The sequence below is a fragment of the Ictidomys tridecemlineatus genome, chromosome X (assembly GCF_052094955.1).
Source record: "Ictidomys tridecemlineatus isolate mIctTri1 chromosome X, mIctTri1.hap1, whole genome shotgun sequence".
NCBI classification, from domain to species: domain Eukaryota; kingdom Metazoa; phylum Chordata; class Mammalia; order Rodentia; family Sciuridae; genus Ictidomys; species Ictidomys tridecemlineatus.
The window spans coordinates 95,844,884-95,865,252 of NC_135493.1; the positions used below are offsets into that span (position 1 = coordinate 95,844,884).

Below are 20,369 nucleotides of genomic sequence, written 5' to 3' on the forward strand. Positions count from 1 at the left end.
AGAAACTGCTGTCATCACTAATCATCCAAGCACTTGAAAGTGAACCTAACAGGATAAAATGAAACTTTTAAAATATGATTAAGCTGCCTACCTAAATGGCCTCATTTCACAGGCTAATATCAGACAGCCCAAGGAAAGTTGAGTAATTGTTGATAAGCTAACAGTAAATAATTGTTTTAATTTACCCAACATTCTACTATTAAGCTGAACATTTAGAACTGGAAATATACCATGTGGTTATTAATTAACTAAAAGATTTTTTATATTAAAACAAGAATGTGTTTTGCCATTGCCTCAGTATGGCTTCATGTCCTTGACACAGCATATTTTCTATAAGGAGTAATATCTATGTTTTACTGATAAAGCAAACATTCTTATTAGGCAGAAAATGATGTAAAATGAATGTGGTATTAGACAGTTTTGAATTCATCAGTAACCCCTGCAATTGCCAGAATTAGATGGGTTGATTAAATGATGACTTTTCCAAAGATAAATTGTTCTTTAAAACTAAATGTCTTAATCTACCTGAAATAAAGATTATAACATCAGAGAATCTAAGAAACTTATCTACTTGCCACAGCTGGTAATAACCATGATTTGAGTTTGGGCCCTAATGCAAATTTCTTGTTCTTTCTTCACATGATTGAACCAAGGGCACTGTACTTCCTAACACATTGACCAGGGAAATTGTGTCTCAAAGAACCCATTTGTCACCATGCATGTATCCTGCTTTTGTACTTGTGCATTTCTAGAAAATATATGAGCTAATGGAGTTATTGAGGTCCTTTGTATTCACCCCAAAAGTATCAGTATAAAGGAAAGCTTCTCCTGTCCTTTCTTCAGCATTGCATTTCCTAATAAAGGAGCTTTACTTGTGACTGAATATAGCATATCCATCATAAATCTTAATTTCTCTGCAAATTATTTTCAGAAATTATGTTTTATAAAATAGTTTTATTAAACTTCTTTTAAAAGTTAGATGCTTATTTTTGTAGGAGACACTATTCACATTTTTATTTTTGGCAGTGAAAGAAATTGCCTTTATGAAAATTTATGATTTTTGAATTGACATGGTAATTATAGGGACATGTTGGTTAGTTCCTTGAGTTATATATCTTCTATTGTATCAGTTTCTTACTTATAGAAGTTCCTTTTGTGGTTATGGATATGAAAGATAAAACTGAACACCTGCCATAATTTTTTTACAGTGTGTACCTTTTCTTTATTATTTCTTCGTTTTTTTGGTTTTTGTTTGGATCCAGGAATGCTCTACCACTGAGCTACATCCCCAGCCCTTTTTATTTTGAGACACGGTCTTGCTAAATTGCCAAGGCTGGCCTCCAACTTGTGATTCTCTTACCTCAGCCTCCCAAGTAGGCAGGATTGCAGGTATGCACTGCCACACACAACTAATTGTGTGCCTTTGATTTTTGTCTTTATCACTGAAAAAATTATATTTCAGTATTAGTATTCTTAAATGAGTACTTCTTTCAGAGAAAAGTTACCATTGTTATATAAAAGGAAGAATGTCACAATCTTTTTAGATATGATGGTGACAGTGTCTGCTTCCATGTAATCCTTTTCTTGTATTGTGCCTTTCCTTTCAGAGAAAACTGTGTATACCTTTGGGCTAGGGCAGTTTGGTCAGCTGGGGCTTGGCACATTTCTTTTTGAAACTTCAGAACCCAAAGTCATTGCAAATATGAAGGACCAGAGAGTAAGTTATATTGCCTGTGGAGAAAATCACACAGCTTTGATAACAGGTATGGATTAGATTTTTCTGTTTTATATTTCTAGAACTGGGTGTATTTTATTATAAACTAAATAATATAGGGAATGAATTATCTAACTTAAGTAAAAGAATTAATAATTGAGAAAATTGGAATTCTTTGATTAATATCCCAAAGTATAAAGTTATAAAGTCATTTTGATTATTTTAATTCAATTTAAAATAAATGTAGGGTCTGGGGTTTTAGTTAGGTGGTAGAATGCATGTTTAGCATGTATGAGACCCTGGACTCAATCCCTAACACGAAAAAAAAAGTAAAAGATCTAAAGATTTAGAACCTCAAAATAGACCAACTGATGTCAAAAGACCATAATATACTGTACTTTGGCGGAAAGTTAGAATCTTACTGAAATTGAAGGCTTTTAACGCTGTGCAAGCCACAGGGAAGAAAGAAAGAAGTTTTTCAGAAGAACATTCTCATGTTCATTTTGACAGAGCTGCATTCAGGCTGAGTAAATTCTTTATGCTGCTTTTGCCACCAGGAGGCGTTTTCAGGAATAACTCCTCTTTCCACAGTGATAGAGAGAAAGGTACCTCAAAGACCCCCAAGTGAATACATCTCTCAATTTTGTGGCTTCTCCTTTATCCAGGGAGATGTTCCTTTGGGCCTGCTTCTTAACTTCAGAAATTAGGTTCTGCTAATAGTGTAGAACTCAAGAAAATGCTTCCCCGAAATAATTCAGTCAATTACTTATAGGTAATTGATAGACTCCACAAACTTAAGTGCTTTATAAGAAAACCGTCTGTAATTTCACTTTTTCTATCTGAAGATGAAATAAAGCACCAAATATTCAGAAATCATCTAGTATATTGAAATAATCCAGATACTTGTATTTCTACTTTTTCCCTCTTTCTAAAAATGCTACTGCTACAGTGGAGCTCATCTAATGATAACAGGTTAGAGGAAGTGTAGGAATCAGCACACACAAGTTAAACAGTTCTTTTTTCCCCACAGAACTCTTCAGAGAGGATGACCTGCCTATCATCAATTATTTATGTTCTTGTTAACATGGCATGAAATAGTACTGTATAGAATGTAAAGTAATGTTATTCATTTGTTGTCTCATTAGAGTTGATATGTGTCCCTTATTGTGGGGTCCTAATCTCAGTTTGTCTGTCCTTAGTGCCATTTTTCATCAACTCCAAATTGCAATTGATGGTAAACAGACTTTCATGTATCATCTAATATACAATTAGGTTATTTAGTTAAAATTTCATAATATCTTTCTTCTTAATGAAAAGAGTTATATCACAAATAATTGAACATAAACTTCACTTGCCTTTTTGCTCTTCTGTCCTCCCCAGAGGACAAGTGTAGTTTTTTTCCCCTCTAGACTGATGAGATGTGTATACTGAGTTATCTATAAGTTCTTATCAGTTCCTCATTATAGCCAGTGGCTCATATTTTTTAAATCACTCTGAGGTTTGAAGTGTAATCAGGCAGCTTGGATCAGAGTTTAGTTTTTGAGGCAAAAGATAATCAAATTAGAAAGGCAAGCCTTAAAAATCACTTTTGAACAAAGAAATTGGGATCAAAAGAAGGGAGAGGAAGGGATAACAGTAATAGAGTATATAAAGAAAGGAAATAGAGTTATAAGAGCTAACACATCTAAACACTGGTTATTGCTTATTTATACAAATCTATTTTTGTAAGTTAATTTTTGAACTTATCACTTTATTGAATTATGTTATTTACAGTCATTTTTCAGTCAATTTTTATATATTTTCTTGGTAGGCAGTTACTTTGCCTTCTTAAACCAGAAGTCCCTAAATATCATCTAATCATTTCCCAGCCTAAAACCATTCATTTGGCTTCTTCTTGCCTTTAGAATTCAAAAATTTATAATCTGAACTAATGGAATCCTCTGAGGTATGGTTCTATCTTCCTCCTCAGACTCACTCATACATTTTCCCCTTTGTGCTTTGGGCTTGTTGGTTGCCTTCACCTTCTTGTCTTAGCTCTGATTTCTCTTGATTCAGGTGTTTCCTACTTACTGCTGACTCTACCTGGAGAATTCTTCATTCCTTTCTTCTTCCAGCTAAACCCTAGTCATCCTTTAGGTTTCAGTTTGAATGTTTTCCCTCATCCTCAAACTATAGGGAAATCCCTCTCTGCACACACATTGTCACTCATTAATTCTGCTTCCATGGTACCTACCTCACTTGAGATGCAGTATATGGAGGAGAGGCCTGAGAAGAGGAGCTGAGGTTCAGAATATACCACTATGGTATAGGCAAAAAGATAACTGGAGAGAAGTAACCAGATCACTTATCAGCAGCTCAGCTATAGGTGAGACCCAGTTATTGGTATAGGGACTGGTCAGCATTATTGATTGGCTTATGGTAGGTTCTTTAGGCAGCATTATTCAGTCCAGGAACCTAACTAAGAAAAGAGAGGGGTTGGATTGATCTAAGTCAGTAGTTCTCTACCACTGACAATTTTGTTCCCCCCAGGAGACAGATGTGATGTCTGGAGAAATTTTTGACTGTCACAGCTGCAGAGGAGAGTTTTACTGGCATGTAGTGGGGCAGAGGCCAAAAATGCTGCTAAACATCCTACAATGAACAGGACCGACTCTCACAACTAAAAATAATTCAGCCCAACTGTCGGTAGTGCTGAGGTTGAGAAACTGATCAATCAGTGATCTGAGGAAAAAATAAAATAGGTTATATCACAACATAAGAGATCAGAATACAAGCATCTCTTTCTCCTTGAGAATATGATGTACATCACAAGATCTCATGCTGTATTATTGGTGTTCCATATAATTTCTTGCACCACAAGGCATCAATTTCACCAACCACCAGGGTTTAGTGATTTGTTCTCAGAATATCTACTGCATATTGTTATGTATAGGACCATAGAAATCAGTGTGTGTGGAAAGATCAGTGGACCAGAGTGTTCAATGTAGAATTTGATGGGAAAATTATAACTGCAGTGTGAATTAATATATTCGTCTGATTATAAATAGATGAATGCAAGTAACACTTGTATAATTCTCCTTATTTAATTATTTATTTTTGCATTTTAGATGTAGGCCTTATGTATACTTTTGGAGATGGCCGACATGGAAAATTAGGACTTGGACTGGAGAATTTTACCAATCAATTCTTTCCAACTTTGTGCTCTAATTTTTTGAAATTTACAGTTCATTTGGTAAGGTTATCACATTCCCCTCCTTATGTTTTTTATATTTCTATAATTGAGTCTTTCAGTATTTCATAATAATACTTACCTTTATGTTTATATTAGAGACTATCATATATTTATCTACTCAATACAACTAGTTTCTAAAAGTCAAATTTCATACATTATGCCACTCTGAAAATCTGTCCCTTTCCTAATTTTCCTCCTTTAACATTTTCCTTTTTGTTGAAATCTTAACTCTTCTGCTGTATTTTCATATGTCTCTTGAAACACAGTAGTATTCAGTAAATATTTGTGCAATTAAATGTTACTGAGACTCTCAAATCCTGTACCAGAGGAATCTGATAACAAATGAAGAGGTGTGAAAATGTTTTATTGACTAAATATTATTTAGATAAGAATGTGTGGCTTTAGTTTAACATTACCATCACACATTGTATGTCTATTGTTTCTAATACTTTCGCTTGTTAAGAGCTATATAGACTTGTGAAAATTCTGTTTATTTGACAATAATTTTACTTCTCCAAAGATGCATTGTCTCATACTATGGAGCTCCATTTGTTGATTTGACTATGTGCAAGATACTGGATTAATTATTAGGAATACAGAGTATTCAGTGATGAAGAAACTAATCCTCATTCATTGGGTTTATAATCTTACAGAGATTATCAGTTCAAATGGTGATAAATAAAATTGTTCATGAATTTTAAATTTGAAAATATTATAAAAGAAAGGTATAGTCAAAACACTATAAAATGGCTAGAATCTATGTATTAAAAACACTGGGGCCAGGTATAGTAATGCACCTCTGTAGTCCCAGTGACTCTGGAGGTTGAGGTGGGAGGATCACAAGTTCGAGGTCAGCCTGAGCAATTTAGTGAGACCCTATCACAAAATAAAAAATCAAAAGGGATGAGGGTATAACTCAGTAGTAAAGTTCCTCTGGGTTCAATCCTCAGTACCTCCCCCAAAATACACTATGGGATCTTTTTTGGCATTTTCTTAGAAGCCATTGATATCTCAAAATTATTTTTCATTGTTTCATCATTGTGAATTCTTGTTTTTCTCTAAGGACTTTTAAGCTTTAAATGTAGAAAATATTCATGTAAAGAAAAAGCTTTGGATATATAGTTATCTCAGGAGACTGTTTTATTCTTGGCTCATTTTATTTCCCAGTAGATCTTCTCTGAATAGTTTTTAAGTTTTTAATATTGCTCCCAGTTGAAAATATAACACCTTCTAACTTGTAATGAAACATGTAGTGACAAGTACTTTTTCCCTCTGTTATGTTAAATGAAAGCAAATGGTGAATTAAACTTGTTCTAATTTTCAATTGTAGTGTTTAAAGAATATATACATTAATTCTCATAGATATAATTCAGACATGTGATGTATACATGCACACTCACACATGTATATCTAAATGAAAAGAGGGAGAAGAGAGATTAAAAGAGATCAGTGAGTCGGTCAGTTTAGGAAGTCTGCTGTGTTCCACTAAGTAAATTTCTTGTAGCTGACCTGATAATTGTTACAAAATCCATTTGTGTTTGAATCCAATGTTGATTAATTTTTCTGTGGCTTTATGCTTGCAGGTTGCCTGTGGTGGATGTCACATGCTAGTTTTTGCCACTCCACGGCTCAATATATCAGGAGAAGTTGAATTAGATGAAATAAGTGATTCATCCTCACCTGCAGCTAGTTCTCTGTCCACCACTGATCTGACCTCAGGAAATTTACTGCATAGAACTTTATCAGCACGTCTGCGGCGAAGAGAGCGGGTACAGTTGTGGCCTATTCTATATAATAGTATTGTATAGCACTGCTAAGAAAACATGAAGAGGGGCTGGGGATGTGGCTCAGGCGGTGGCGCGCTCGCCTGGCATGCGTGCAGCCCAGGTTCGATCCTGAGCACCACATACAAACAAAGATGTTGTGTCCGCCAAACACTATACAATAAATATTAAAAAAAAATTCTCTCTATCTCTTTCTCTCTTAAAAAAAAGAAAACATGAAGAAAAAAACTATTTTCTTTATAAAATCAAAGGCTCTTCTCAGATAAAATTGCTAATAAAGTGATTAGAGCTGAAGATTTTGGACTTTTAAAGTGAGTGCAGAATAAGCCATTAAAGACACAAATTAGATAATTCAAATTATCATGGATAACCTCTGCTTGTAGACAGTGATAGTATACAAAGCATCCTTTTACAGACCTTTCTTACACCTCAGAGTAGATGCTACATTGTTTTTTTAACTTCATTTGATTCATCTTCTACTTTAACTTGTCACACCCTTTTTTCTATTATTGTAGTAAGAACATGAGATCTACCCATGTAACAGATTTTTAAGTATACAATACAGTATTATTAACATAGGCACAGCGCTATGTTGTATAGCACATCTCTAGGACTTCATCATCTTGCCTAATGCTATATTCTTTTATCTTTTAGTTAGACCTCATGTGGTGGAAGGTTATATACTATAAACTATGAAACATGAAAAACCAAGAAGGACTTTATTTGGAGAAAAGGAATATTTTCTTTCAATTAAATTTGGAGATTCTCATGTGCTTTAAAATTACTCTTTCAGTGACACTTATACTTTTTTAAAAAATGAAAATGCCAAATATTTAAAGGAGACATTCCTCTTTGAAAATTACTTTAAGTTCTTAAATTCTTTCCTTTTGGAGTAGAAGTTAAGTATGACTTTTTATTTATAGAAAGTATATATGGAAAGGTTGAGAAATATTCCACCCATGTTTTGTAATTTTTTATATCTCATGAGCAAATTTTTGTTTCTATAAGAGAAAGCAGAGAAAACACACACACACACACGCACACACACACACACACATTTTTTCCCCAAAATGTGAAAAACAGGCTTTCCAATTGACAATTTAGAGCAACTAAGATACAGAGACAACAGAACAAAACGTTTTTGATCCCCTGGGGATTATTAAGAAGTGAATGTTATGGAATGTTGGTAGACTTTGGACTCTTTCTCTTAAATATTTTTAGCAACCGCAAGGAAATTTATGCCAATGTTTTATATATAACATAATTTGACAGATATTTATTATTTTATTTTAAAGGAGAAATCCCCAGAATCTATTCACATGGTTCGAACACTACCTCCATTAGAGGAGACTGCCTCCATACCTTATTTTTCCCCTTCTTCAATCTCTTTCCCTGTGCCTATGAATTACCTCTCAGAGAAATGCACCTCTGACTTCTTGGAGCCACTGGATCCAGGTAATACTTGTCACCCTGCTTGCTCTTAGAAGAAATGTGCCTTTTATTCCTATTGCTTTTATGTTTTATCTTAAGATGTTTTCTCTAGTTCATTAAATTGTTTCATCCCCAATTAGAGCCTGATATCACCCACTTGAACTCAAACCCAAAAATACCCTTACAAATACAAAGCACCATCAATGAATCTTGTAACCATAGCAGCATGTCTTTATAGAGTAATGGAGATAATATGCATGCCATTATTATATTACTTTCTATAAAACCTGAAGCAACTTCATGAAATAAGTGGGAATTATATTCTTTATTTTACAAATGAGAAAAGCTAGACCTGAAGAAATCAAGTGACTTACCCAAGGTCAGTCAGTTTATATCTGAAGTGGACAGGATTTGAATGCAGGTCTTCTGGATCTATGTCAAGTTCTATATTTTAGTTCTATATTTATGTCAAGTTCTATATTATTGATTCATAGTGGTTAAAGCATGAGATATGGAATTAAAATTGATCTAGGGTTACATGCCAGCTCTGACATTTATTAACTATGTGACTAAATCTAAGCCTCAGTTTCCTTATCACTTAAATAGGTTTAATGATGCCTACTTCAGAGAATGATTTCAATGATTAAGTGATATCAGGCATGTAAAATATTTAGCATTGAGCTCATCACCTCTAGAAACCCCTAAATAAATATACTTATGATTATCAGTAACACCTCTATCTCAGTCCCTATTAGATATTCATACTTTAAATTGTAATCTCAACTCTTTTACTACTATACACCTCTTCCACATGATTGTGTTCATAGACTTTATATCTTGAAGGAGTGTCTGTATGGTATTAGAGGGTGTATGCTTGGATGATGGGCGCAGGTCCAGGAGATCAGAAGAAGAAGTAGATTTGAAATTTAAGTAGATAAACCTGGCTAGGCTTGGTGGAACAGGTCCATATTCTGTGACTTGGGAAGCTGAAGCAGAATGATGACAAATTTGAAGCCAGACTCAGCATCTTAGCAAGGCCCTAAGCAACTTAGAGAGACCCTATCTCAAAAACTAAAAAGGGATGGAGTATGTAGCTCAGTGATAAAGTGCCCCCTGGGTTCACTCCTCAGTACCAAAAAAGAAAAGAGAAAGAGAAACCTGTACATTGGGAATTAAGAACCATGGCACATAATTTTTATTGTTTGCAATCTATCATCTAGACACAGGACCTTGATAATGAGCTGAGTTTCTTCACCACAACTTTTGTATGTTGTTTTTTTAAGTTGTAGATGGACACGATACCTTCATTTTATTTATTTATTTTTATGTGGTGCTGAGGATTGAACCCAGTACCTCATATGTGCTAGGCAAGTGCCCTGCCACTGAGCTACAACCCTAATTCTCCTGTATGGTCTTTTTGAAATAAGAATCAGTGTCAAGGCTGGGTGCGGTGGCACACACCTGTAATCCCAGCAGCTTGGGAGGCTGAGGCAGGAGGATTACAAGTTCAAAACCAGCTTCAGAAACTTTGCAAGGCACTAAGCAACTCAGTGAGACCCTATCTCTAAATAAAATGCAAAAAAAGGGGTGAGGATGTGGCTCAGTGGTTAAATGCCCCTGGGTTCAACCCCAGGACCCCCCACCTCGCAAAAAAAATCAATGTCAAATGATGCTTTTCAGTCCTAGACATGGAAAGTGTAGTAGTAAATTCTGACAAGCACTGTATACAGGGAAGAAAAGTATGTGGTTTGGGGAAAGAAAGTCATTTCCCACTTCAAGAGATTTAAGTGTAAATATATACATAATTTTGTACCTAGATCAAAAGGAAAATTTTCCCTTATCTTTTTGTGACTGATAAAACTTTCTTTATAATAATTATCTTATAAGTTATACTCAGTATATGATATGATTTGTTCTAAATCATTTGCAGACTTTTGTCTTTATAAGGGAAGAAAATGGATCAGGGTAGGTCTTGCTGAGAAGATGCCATTCATGCTAAAACATAAAGGATAAGACATAGCCACATAAATTGACAGTAGTTGCATTCCTGGCAGAGAAAATAAGAGGCAAAGAAAAGGAAAGACCAGTAGGGCTATAAAGTGAGGGAAAAGACAGAACAGGATGATGTTGGAGAAAAGACAGTGAAAAATTATTCCTCAGTTTATAGGCCAGAAAGAGCCTATTCAATTTGAATGGTTCTCTCTCTCTCTCTCTCTCTCTCTCTCTCTCTCTCTCTCTCTCTCCCTCTCCCTCTCCCTCTCCCTCTCCCTCTCCCTCTCCCTCTCCCTCTCCCCCCTCTCTCTGTGTGTGTGTGTGTGTGTGTGTGTGTGTGTGTTAGTGTGTATGTCACTAGGGATGGAACCCAGGGATACTTTACTGCTCAGTTACATCCCCAGTCTTTTTTATTTTGAGACAGGGTCTCTCAGTTGCAGAGGCTGTCCTCAAACTTTGATCCTACTGCCTGAACCTACTTAGTAGCTGGAATTACTGGTGTGCACTACTGTGTCAAGCTTGAATGGTTTTAAATACAATAAAAAGCAATTAGTGGGTTTTAAAGAGTGGACTGATATGTTCCAATCCAATTGATATTTTAAAATGATCATTTCTACCTCCATGTGGATTCTAGGGAAGCCATATTAGAAGAAGAAGAAGAAGAATACTTGTCAGATTTTTTTTTTTTTTGCAAGAGATAGCAATGTGTGGACCAAGGTCTTTGCAGTTGAGATGATATGTTTCAGACATATAACAACTAGACTTGCTTATCATATTAATAGATTACACATAGGGATGACATAAAGGGAAGAATCAAGGGTAGTTCCTAAGCAATAGGATGATGGACAAGTTTGAGGAAGAAATTTAAGAATTGAGCCTGGGGTATCTTTGAGACATGCAAATGGAAATATTAAGCAGGCAGTTGAAAAATAGCCTAAAGTTCAGAAAAGAGCTCTGAACTAGTGATAAAATTTGGAAACCATCAGTAGAGAAATGGTATTTAAAATGTACAAAGTTGGTGAGATCAACAGAGAGTAGAGTCAGAAGAGAAGAGGGACCAGGATATAGACATAAGAATATCCTTCTCGATCTCATCAGTCAGTAAGAGAGGAGGAGGAAAATTAGGAAAAAGTAGAGGCATGAATGCAAATCTCTGCTCAAAGATTAAGGGAAAAGAACTCAAAGAAACATCCAGTGCATTTGGTATCCTGGAGATTACTGGTGACCTCAACAAAGAGCAGTTCCAAGGAAAGATCACAGAAGCCAGAATGATAAGTATTAAAGCATGAATAGGGAATGAGGAAGTGAAGAGGAGATAGGCTGTATAGATCATTATTTTGCTTATTTGGTCATGAGATAGTCCAGAACACTTGGCAGGCAGCTAGAGGGAACTGTGGGATCCATGGGAAAAACTGGAACACATGTGTATACCTATAATCAGAAGATCTTGGTAGCCCTAGGAGACAAGATGCAAAGCTCTTGGAAGACAGAAGAGGCTGGCATACAGAGCAGTCTTTGGTAATAGGAAAGACATTTTACATTAACAGGAAAATGAGAACTTGGGCACAAATTTAGGTAATAGTGTATGTTGGTGATAAGATCAAGCACATCATGTCTAGTGATTTCTGTGTTCTCATCTGAGACAAAGCCATCAGCTTAAAAAAGCTACTCTATTTTCTAAACCTACATTTTCTTACCTCCAGTATATCCAATGTAACACTTTTCACATTAATCTCCCTTAAGTCCAGTTCAGATCCTGTCTGCTCCACTGTCTTCAGAGGATCCCTGATATTTATGAAAATAAATGTTTCCTTATAACTCTCAACTGCTTTTCTGGCTCTCTCAGTAATCTTTTTTTTCTTATAACCTTTATTTAAATCAGGAGTCTGGAAACTATGACCCATGGACCAAATCTAGCCATCCACCTGTTTTTGTAAATAAACTTCTATTTGAACCCATTCATACCCATTCTTTCATGTGTTGTCTATGGCTGTTTTCATTCTACAATGTCAGAGGTTAAGTTAGGACAGAGACTATATGGCTCACAAATCATAAAATATTTACTGTGTGGTCTTTTAGAGAAAAAAAATGTTACCCCTGATTTTGATCAAACTGAGCAATTCAGAGTCTGACTTACTGGAAAGAACATGGGCTATGGAGTCGCATAGACCTGAGATTGACATTAAGTACTATAATGGTAAATTAAGTATACTTTTCTCATTTGCAAAATGAGAATATAATGTTTAACCTTTCTTGTTATCATAGTATTAATACAACACACAAAAGAGTATATGTTCTTAGGACATTGGCAGCCTTCAACACAAGTTGCTTCCTTCCATGTGCTTCTCTTCCTACTCCTTGGCTTTATTAGGAATGGGAATTCATTTATTCCCTTTCCAGCTCTATCTCTGCCTGCCTCTCAGAACACTACTCATCCTTCCATGCACCTCTTTAGTGAAACCATTCCTGATTCCCAACATTCATGTGTGATTTCTCTTTCCTCTATGTTTTTATATTCCCTTGATAATTGCTACTTCTTAATGAACTTATAGTCTATGTATATCAGCATCTGTTGTAAAACTTAAATATAGATAATGAACAACAAAAGAATTAGCAGTTAAAATTTAAGTACTGTCTCTGCATATTACAACACATGGAATAGATACAAAATGAGTACTTGCTCATGGAGTTGAATAGATTTAAAATGGACAGATCAGTGTGGACTGGCATTTTGTAGTTAAGACTTCATTTAAGAAACTCCCCTCAAATAAATGGACAGGTGATCAAAGAGGATATAGTGAGAAATTTTAGAAAAATATAAGGTCAAATAGAGCTTATGACTTTTAATTTTCTGCTTTATGATATAATAACTTGCCATTTTCTGTGAAAGGTACTTGAGATAGTTATTTGTTGCTACATTTAAAAATGACCATAAAACTTAGCAAGTTAAAATGACAGACACTATTTCACATAGTTTCTGAGAGTCAAGAATCCAGGATCACATTAACTGGGTAATTCTGGCTCAGGCTCACTCATCAAGTTAAAGTCACACTGTCATACAGGGCTGTAGTTGAATTTCCAGCTCATTCATGTTGCCATTGGCAGAGGGCTTCCTGTACTCTTCACATAGGCTTCTATGTAAAGATGCTCACAAAGTGGCTTCCTCCAGAGTAAGTGATCCAAAAGAGAGCATGCGTGTAGCAAAGCAGAGCTAGAATGACATCATAGTTATGTCTGCTTTATTTAATTGGCCATACAACCTGATATGATGTATAGGGGAGCTACACTGGGGTAAAAATCCAGGAATATATGGGTGATTGGGATCTTTCTTGGGGCTAGCATCCAGTGTTCAATATGTGGGTTGTAGGTATCCCAAAGGAGCAGTATTAACCTGTCCATATGAATGACACAGTTATTATCTAATTGGTGTCAAAGTTCTTAAACCTTGAAAAAGAGATTTTAAAACACGTTATTACTGTGGTTTACTTCTGTTCAGCTCCCCTGACATTAAATCAAAGGACCTTTGGTAAAATTGTACTCACACTTTGTATTATAGAATTTCTGTCTAGTTGCTTTTTATATTTCTATTGAAATCTGGATTTCCTTTTTCCTTCTCATCATTCAGACTTTCTTCAAGATAACATGACCAAGGAGAAAGAGACAGAAAATTCTTCAGCAGCAGATTCAGAAAGCCTTGAAGAAACTAATGATATCTTAAATATGGTAATGATTCTGTATCTATCTAGATGAGTTTGGTATAAATTTTGGTTCATGTGTTTATGTGTGAACATGTATGTATATATCTTCTATAATCTGGTGCACAAAAAAACTATTTCTTTGGTTTTGCTAATTTTAACCAACTTTATTGGTTAAAAATTAGCAAACAAAGTTCAATTAATGTATGATAAAATTTATTTCTATCTTCACACTATTAGCATGGCAATTGAGAGTAGATTGTATTACTGTCTGAACTGTTTGGCATTCATTTTACTGTGCGTGTGTGTGTGTGTGTGTGTGTGTGTGTGTGTGTGTGTGTGTGTGTGTTTAGAATGCACGATCATATATATAGCCTGCATTAGCCTATGTATCTCCTATATTTTTGAGAACATATACTTGTTTTTATTTCAGACACATATGATGAACCTGAATTCTGATGACAAGTCATTAACATTTTCGCCAATTCAAAAACAAAAGGTATAATATAGAGTATTATTTTTATTATGGTAGGTAAGAACAGTTTAAATTATTTTGCTTTGAAAAGTTTCTGGGAAGACCACAAGAAAGGTAAGTATTCATTTATTTAAGAATTTAAAGGACAGAGGAGCACAATGTAGATGACCTCCATTTGTCTTGTTCTGTTGGTATGTATTTTCTGTGATGCAGCAAGAATGCTAGAATTTCATTACTGAAATTTGTTCTTTGGAGTTACTAACTTAAGTTGTGATAATTATATTTTCTTCTGTCTAGCAATAGTTCATAATTGTATTTCTTACTTATAGAAAGAGGCCACTGTTTATCAGAGTGGCTCTCTGACTGGTTGAATATGATGTTGGGTGAGTTACTATGCTGACTTTACTGGGTGATATTAACATTTTTTTCTAGGTCTGATATTTTGTGATTTTAGTAAAAATATTTGATAATCACTTCTAATTTTTAGATTTGTCTTTAATTTATCAAGGAATGGATAGCATAAAACATTATTAAAATAAATATTTGGAAACTCGAGACTGTTTATGGGTGAAAAGGAGACCTTTAATGAATAACAAATAGCAAGAGGAAGGAGTAGTCTATGTCTTCCACAACCCTGGAGAAATAAAGGCCTTCCCTTAGATTTTTTGCTTTCCCTGGCTTTAAGAACTAGTGGGATAAAAGGGTGAGGAGTTTGGAGATTAGAAAAATAAAGCAGAGAAATGTAAATTAAAGGAAGGAGGCTGTAAAAAACATTTTCTATTTCTAGTGTCTTTGCCACATTAAGATAAAAATTCTTCAAACCAAAGCCACTGAAATTAAAGAGCATCTTGATAAATCATAAAAATTTAGAGCCAGTCTTCATTAGTCCTGTGTATATCAGTGAGAGTCATGGTGAATAACAGCATGCCTTTGAATATGGCTTCCACCGCAGTTGTGGAAGCTCAATGAATGTTAACTGCTTTAGTTACTGACTATACTTCCATCTTTCCTCTTTCCTTTCTCTGCTCTTAGACTCTGGGCTCTGCCTCTTCTGGGCTACCTTACTGTTCTGGGAAAAGAAAGGCACATACATTTAGAAATCAGTTCTGACTGTTGGGCCTGTTTCTCTTAGGGCTCTGGAAAGAACTTTCAAGTTTTAGTACTTTTGAAATGACAGACCTAGAACATAATAGAAGAAAAAAGTACTTCCTTTTAAGCTGATATGTATTTTATACTTTAGATAGTCCTTTTAAGTTTAGGCTCTATCAGGCCTACTTTAGTAAGTAAAACATATTTGTTATACCATTTCTCTATATCAGTTTGTTAATTCGTAACTTGTCCTGTTTTAATTATTTCTTTGGTAAAAGTTGAACCTCTTCCTATGCCTTAACACTCATCACAATTTATAAAATTTGATTTTGTGAGCTTTTACCATCCAGAGATCCAAATTCATCAAATATTTGAATTCATTAACTTGTAGAATTTAGGTCAACAATTTGGTTTTGCCTTATTTTGTTCAGCAGGAAATTATTTTTATATTGTTGATATATCATTCAAATCTCAATGTGTGATTTCATAGTTTTTACCTAAATCTTACATTTTGCCCTAAGTATTTTTTTTCTTTTTAGTGATTTTTCATGTTTGCAAATTATTTTAAAGAATATAATAGGGTAAAACTTTTGAAAATTCATACAAAGATTTTGTTTAGGAAAGAAAAAATTGTTATTAGCTTATAGATTTAAAAAATTTTCATGTGCAGTTTTCCTTTTTTTCTTCTAAAAATAAGCTACTCATTTTTTTCAATTTTAAAAATTTTCATATATTGATTAATTTTGTGGATTTCATGAACTCAAAGACTAATCAAAATTTGGATATTAAAAATGATAGAGAAGGTGGAAAAATTATACTGAAATGATTCATGCAAGTGTGGTGTAAATTTTGAAATAGCATCTTGCAAAATCAGTCTGGAAATGTCATAATGTAAGGCTTTACTCCAATTGAGAAAAAGGGTAGATAATAAATATTGGAATTGTGATTGGCAGAATTAAGGCACATGATTAAAACTGAAAGCTAAACAAACACAGATACATGTTACTAAGTCAAAATTAGATATACTGCTATATTTTCCTAAAGAAAATAAAACCTCAGCAAAATATCTGATAATTTTATTCTATCTGGACGTTTTTATTCTACTTTTAAAAGTGTAAAATCGTAGCAGTAATTTATAGAAGAAAAGTTGCCATTGTCAACTAATAGTAGTATGATGATTACTTCAAAAAATTTACAGAAACAAGAAGCAGTTGACCAATTGATTCAGCATGCAGCTTGTACTGAAAATGATGATGATAGTAATGAATATGAATATGAAGAGGTATCAAAAATGAAAGAAGGGAAATCATATAAGGAACAGGTAGATGAAGGGATCTTCATGATGCAAGCAGCTGAGACTATGGAAACCTTTACAGATGAGGAAGTAGATAATGACTCAGACCAGGAGGACCCTGAGGCCAACATCAATGAAGAGGGCTTGCAAAAAGAGATATTTAGACATGAGAGTAAAAGTGAGGTTGATGAACTTGATACTAAGGACACAGAAAAAGAAAGTGATGGAGAAGAAATAGTGTCTGAGAAGAAAACTGAGCTGATGGAAATGGCAGGTCTGAAAGATATACAAGAAAAAAAAGAGAATATAGAATGTTTACCATATGATACATTCTTTGATGAGTTACCAGAAAAAGATGTGAATTTTGAGGATGAAGACGACAAAGGCTTTACTCAGGAAAGGAAAAGTAGGCAGCAAGATATGATCTTTGACCCTGAAAGAGAATTGATAGAGGAGCCAGACAGTTACATGGAATGTGAAAGCCAGAGACAGATGGGTACAGCCGACATATTGGATCAGCCCGAGTCAATAGAATTTGATAGTGAAGAGAAAGAGGATGAACTGGAAACTGATCATCACATGTGGTTCAGCAGAAAATATGTCGAACAAGGACTCGAGACTGAACCCAGAGTATCCAGATTCATGACAAAATATGATTTTAAGTGTGACCACTTGTCAGAGATACCAGAGGAACAGGAAGGAACAGAGGATTCAGAAGGAAGTGGAATAGAGGAGCAAGTGGTAGAGGCACATAAGGAAAATGTGGAGGTGGAAGGAGAGACAAAGGAGGAGGAAGCAGGAACCCTGTCAGATGACCTTTCAGACAGAGCAGAGGTGAGTGAAGGCAAGGGAGAGGCGGAGGATGGGACTGAAGGTGAAAGGAACCAAATCTGTGAGGAGGGTAGTTCAGAAGTGGAACAATGGCATGGGAAGGAGGAAGGGGAGAAAGATGAAAGAAGAGGAAAAATGGAGAGTCTGGATAAAGAAGGCAAGTACCTAAAAGAGGAGGAGGAGTGGGAGAAAAGAGATGAGGTAAAAAAGAAGAAAAAGGAGGGGGACAAAGGCCACCAGGAAGAAAGAAACCAAGAGATGGAGGATGGAGAAGGGGAGGAGCAAGAAGAGGAGGAGGAAAGAGAGAAGGAGCAAGGAGAACAGGAGGAAAGGGAGGAGGAGCAAGGAGAGCAGGAGGAAAGAGAGGAGGAGCAAGGAGAGCAGGAGGAAAGGGAGGAGGAGCAAGGAGAGCAGGAGGAAAGGGAGGAGGAGCAAGGAGAGCAGGAGGAAAGGGAGGAGGAGCAAGGAGAGCAGGAGGAAAGGGAGGAGGAGCAAGGAGAGCAGGAGGAGGGGCAAGGAGAGGAAGAAGAGGAGGATGGGAAGAATAAAAAAGGAGAGGGAAAAGAAAGAGCAGAAGAGGAAGGAGAAAGTGAAGAGGAAGGAAAAGGGGGAAAGGAGAAAGAAGATGGAGAAAAGAATGGAGGGGAGGAAAGAGATAGAGAAAAAGAGAAAGAGGAGGGGAAGGAAGAGGAAGGAGATGGGGAAACAGAGGAAGGAGAGAGGGTAGAGAAAGAAAGAAAGGGAAAAGAAGAAGAAGATGATGAGGAAGGAGAGGGCAAAGAAGGAGAAGAGGAAGGGGAAAATGAAGGAGAGGGAGAAGAGGAACAAGGTGAAGAGGAAGGAGAAGGGGAAAGTGAGGGAAATAGGGAAGAGGAAGAAGGAGAGGGGGAAGAGGAACAAGGGGAAGAGGAAGGAAAAGAGGAAAATGGGGAAGAAGAGGAGCGAGGTAAAGAGGAAAGAGAAGGGGAAGATGAGGAAGGAGAGGGAGAAGAGGAAAGTGAAGAAGGAGAGAGGGAAGAGGAGGAAGGAGAGGGGGAAGAGGAGGAGGAAGAGGAAGGAGAGGGGGAAGAGGAGGAAGAGGAAGGAGAGGAGGAAGACGAGGAAGGAGAGGAGGAAGACGAGGAAGGAGAGGGGGAAGACGAGGAAGGAGAGGGGGAAGACGAGGAAGGAGAGGGGGAAGAGAAGGAGAGGGGAAGAGGAGGAGGAAGAGGAAGGGAGAGGGAAGAGGAGGAGGAAGAGGAAGGAAAGGGAAGAGGAGAGAGAAGAGAGGAGAAGAGAGGAGAGAGGAAGAAGAGGAAGGAGAGGAGGAGAGGAGGGAAATGAAGGAGGGGAAAGTGAGGAAGGAGATGGAAGAGGAAGAAGGAGAAGGGGAAAATGAAGGAGAGGAGGAAGAAGAGGAAGGAGAAGAGGAAAACGAAGGAAAGGGGGAAGAAGAAGAAGAAGAAGAAAGGGAAGGAGAGGGAGAAGAGGAAGGGGAGAATAGGAAAAGGAAGGAGAGGGAAGGGGAGGAGGAAGAAGAGGTAGACAATGAGGAAAAAGAGGGGAAATACCAGGAAATGGGTGAAAAAGAGAAGGAAAATCAGGGTAACAGAAAAGAGTCCAAAAAAGAGAGCAAAATAAAAGGATCTATGGAATGTGACAGACATAGAACATATCAAAAAAAGTCTGTTACTAACTCACAGGGAAGGGGGAAAGAGCAGAGGTTCAAAAGGCCAGTGCAGTCAAAACAACTTTTAGAGAATGGGCCACCAGGTTCCAAAAAATTCTGGAATAATGTATTACCACATTATTTGGAATTAAAGTAATAGACTTTAAATTTGACCTGATTATGGCCAGCTAAATCATTTGAACACCTTGCATGTGATTGGCACTCATTTTACTAAACTGATTTTGTTTTGTGGTTATTTTACATGTGGTAAAGAAGTAACTGATGCAGGTTGTGTTCAGGGGTCAAAGGCAGAAGGAGGCACTGCAAAATTAGTTTCTTCTAAACTGGCATCTCATTGTAGTTTTGCCCCAAATTATAAATTTATAACCAGAAAATATTAAAAGACCATAACAGATAATTGACATTATATTTTCATCATTAAGTCACATTTTGGAAATAGAAATATACTACAAGAGTATTTTGTTTGTATTAATAATCAGTCCATTTAAAAATAGTATAGATTCTTAAGGGCTATCAGAATTTCTGAGTTCTTATACATATGTTAGCACATTTTTTTCAGTCTGTGTCTACAAAGTGACAGCTATGTTCAGGGATTACCTCCTAATTGAGCTCTCCATTTCATTAGTATACCTAATGAAATGGAGATTTACTTAAATGTGTAATCTGAAAGTATGTATAACTTTTAAGTGTTTATCAGATGGGCAAAGTGATTCAGTAAGCTTGATTCCTCATTCATGAAATAGAGTGGATGAGATGATATAACTATGGTCTTTTCTAATTCTTAACATTGTTTCCATTCTGACAAGCAGATTTGCTCTATCATTTTTGTTATTTGTATAATAAGTTTTCAAGGAAGAAAAATATATACTTTAAAGTTAACTTAAGTTTTTATAAATTTTTGTTTTCTACTCTTAACAAGTTTTGTTGGCTTTAATGTCTCTTGTCTTCTGTATTTCTAAACTATCATTTCTGAGCTCTAACTGTACTGTCAGAACCTTCAAACTCAGTGTCTGTTACCTGCCCTGTATGTACTCTTCATTAACTATCCTGTAATTCTCAGTTTGTCTATTGCATATCAGGATGTTTCCAGTAAAATAAAGATTAAATGTATACAGTCAGTAATTGTGTGTGAAAAGAAACTGTCTAGTACTAGATATTGAAAT

General features: G+C 35.8%; 1 protein-coding gene across 3 annotated transcripts in view; it reads left to right on the forward strand.

Annotated features, from left to right (window-relative positions):
- Positions 1-20,369, forward strand: part of Rpgr (retinitis pigmentosa GTPase regulator) — a 53,456-nt gene that overhangs the window by 14,903 nt on the left and 18,184 nt on the right. The window contains exons 8-15 of one of the 3 annotated variants that reach the window (XM_078034970.1): positions 1,608-1,763; positions 4,822-4,946; positions 6,530-6,715; positions 8,026-8,185; positions 13,779-13,876; positions 14,282-14,347; positions 16,611-18,721; positions 18,805-20,324. In XM_078034970.1, coding sequence (XP_077891096.1) covers positions 1,608-1,763; positions 4,822-4,946; positions 6,530-6,715; positions 8,026-8,185; positions 13,779-13,876; positions 14,282-14,347; positions 16,611-18,721; positions 18,805-19,342 — 3,440 coding nt within the window. In that variant the 3' untranslated portion in view covers positions 19,343-20,324. Of the gene's footprint in view, positions 1-1,607; positions 1,764-4,821; positions 4,947-6,529; positions 6,716-8,025; positions 8,186-13,778; positions 13,877-14,281; positions 14,348-16,610; positions 18,722-18,804; positions 20,325-20,369 lie in introns of those variants that run through there. The other 2 variants (XM_021725561.3, XM_013358023.4) reach the window with 2 other exon arrangements.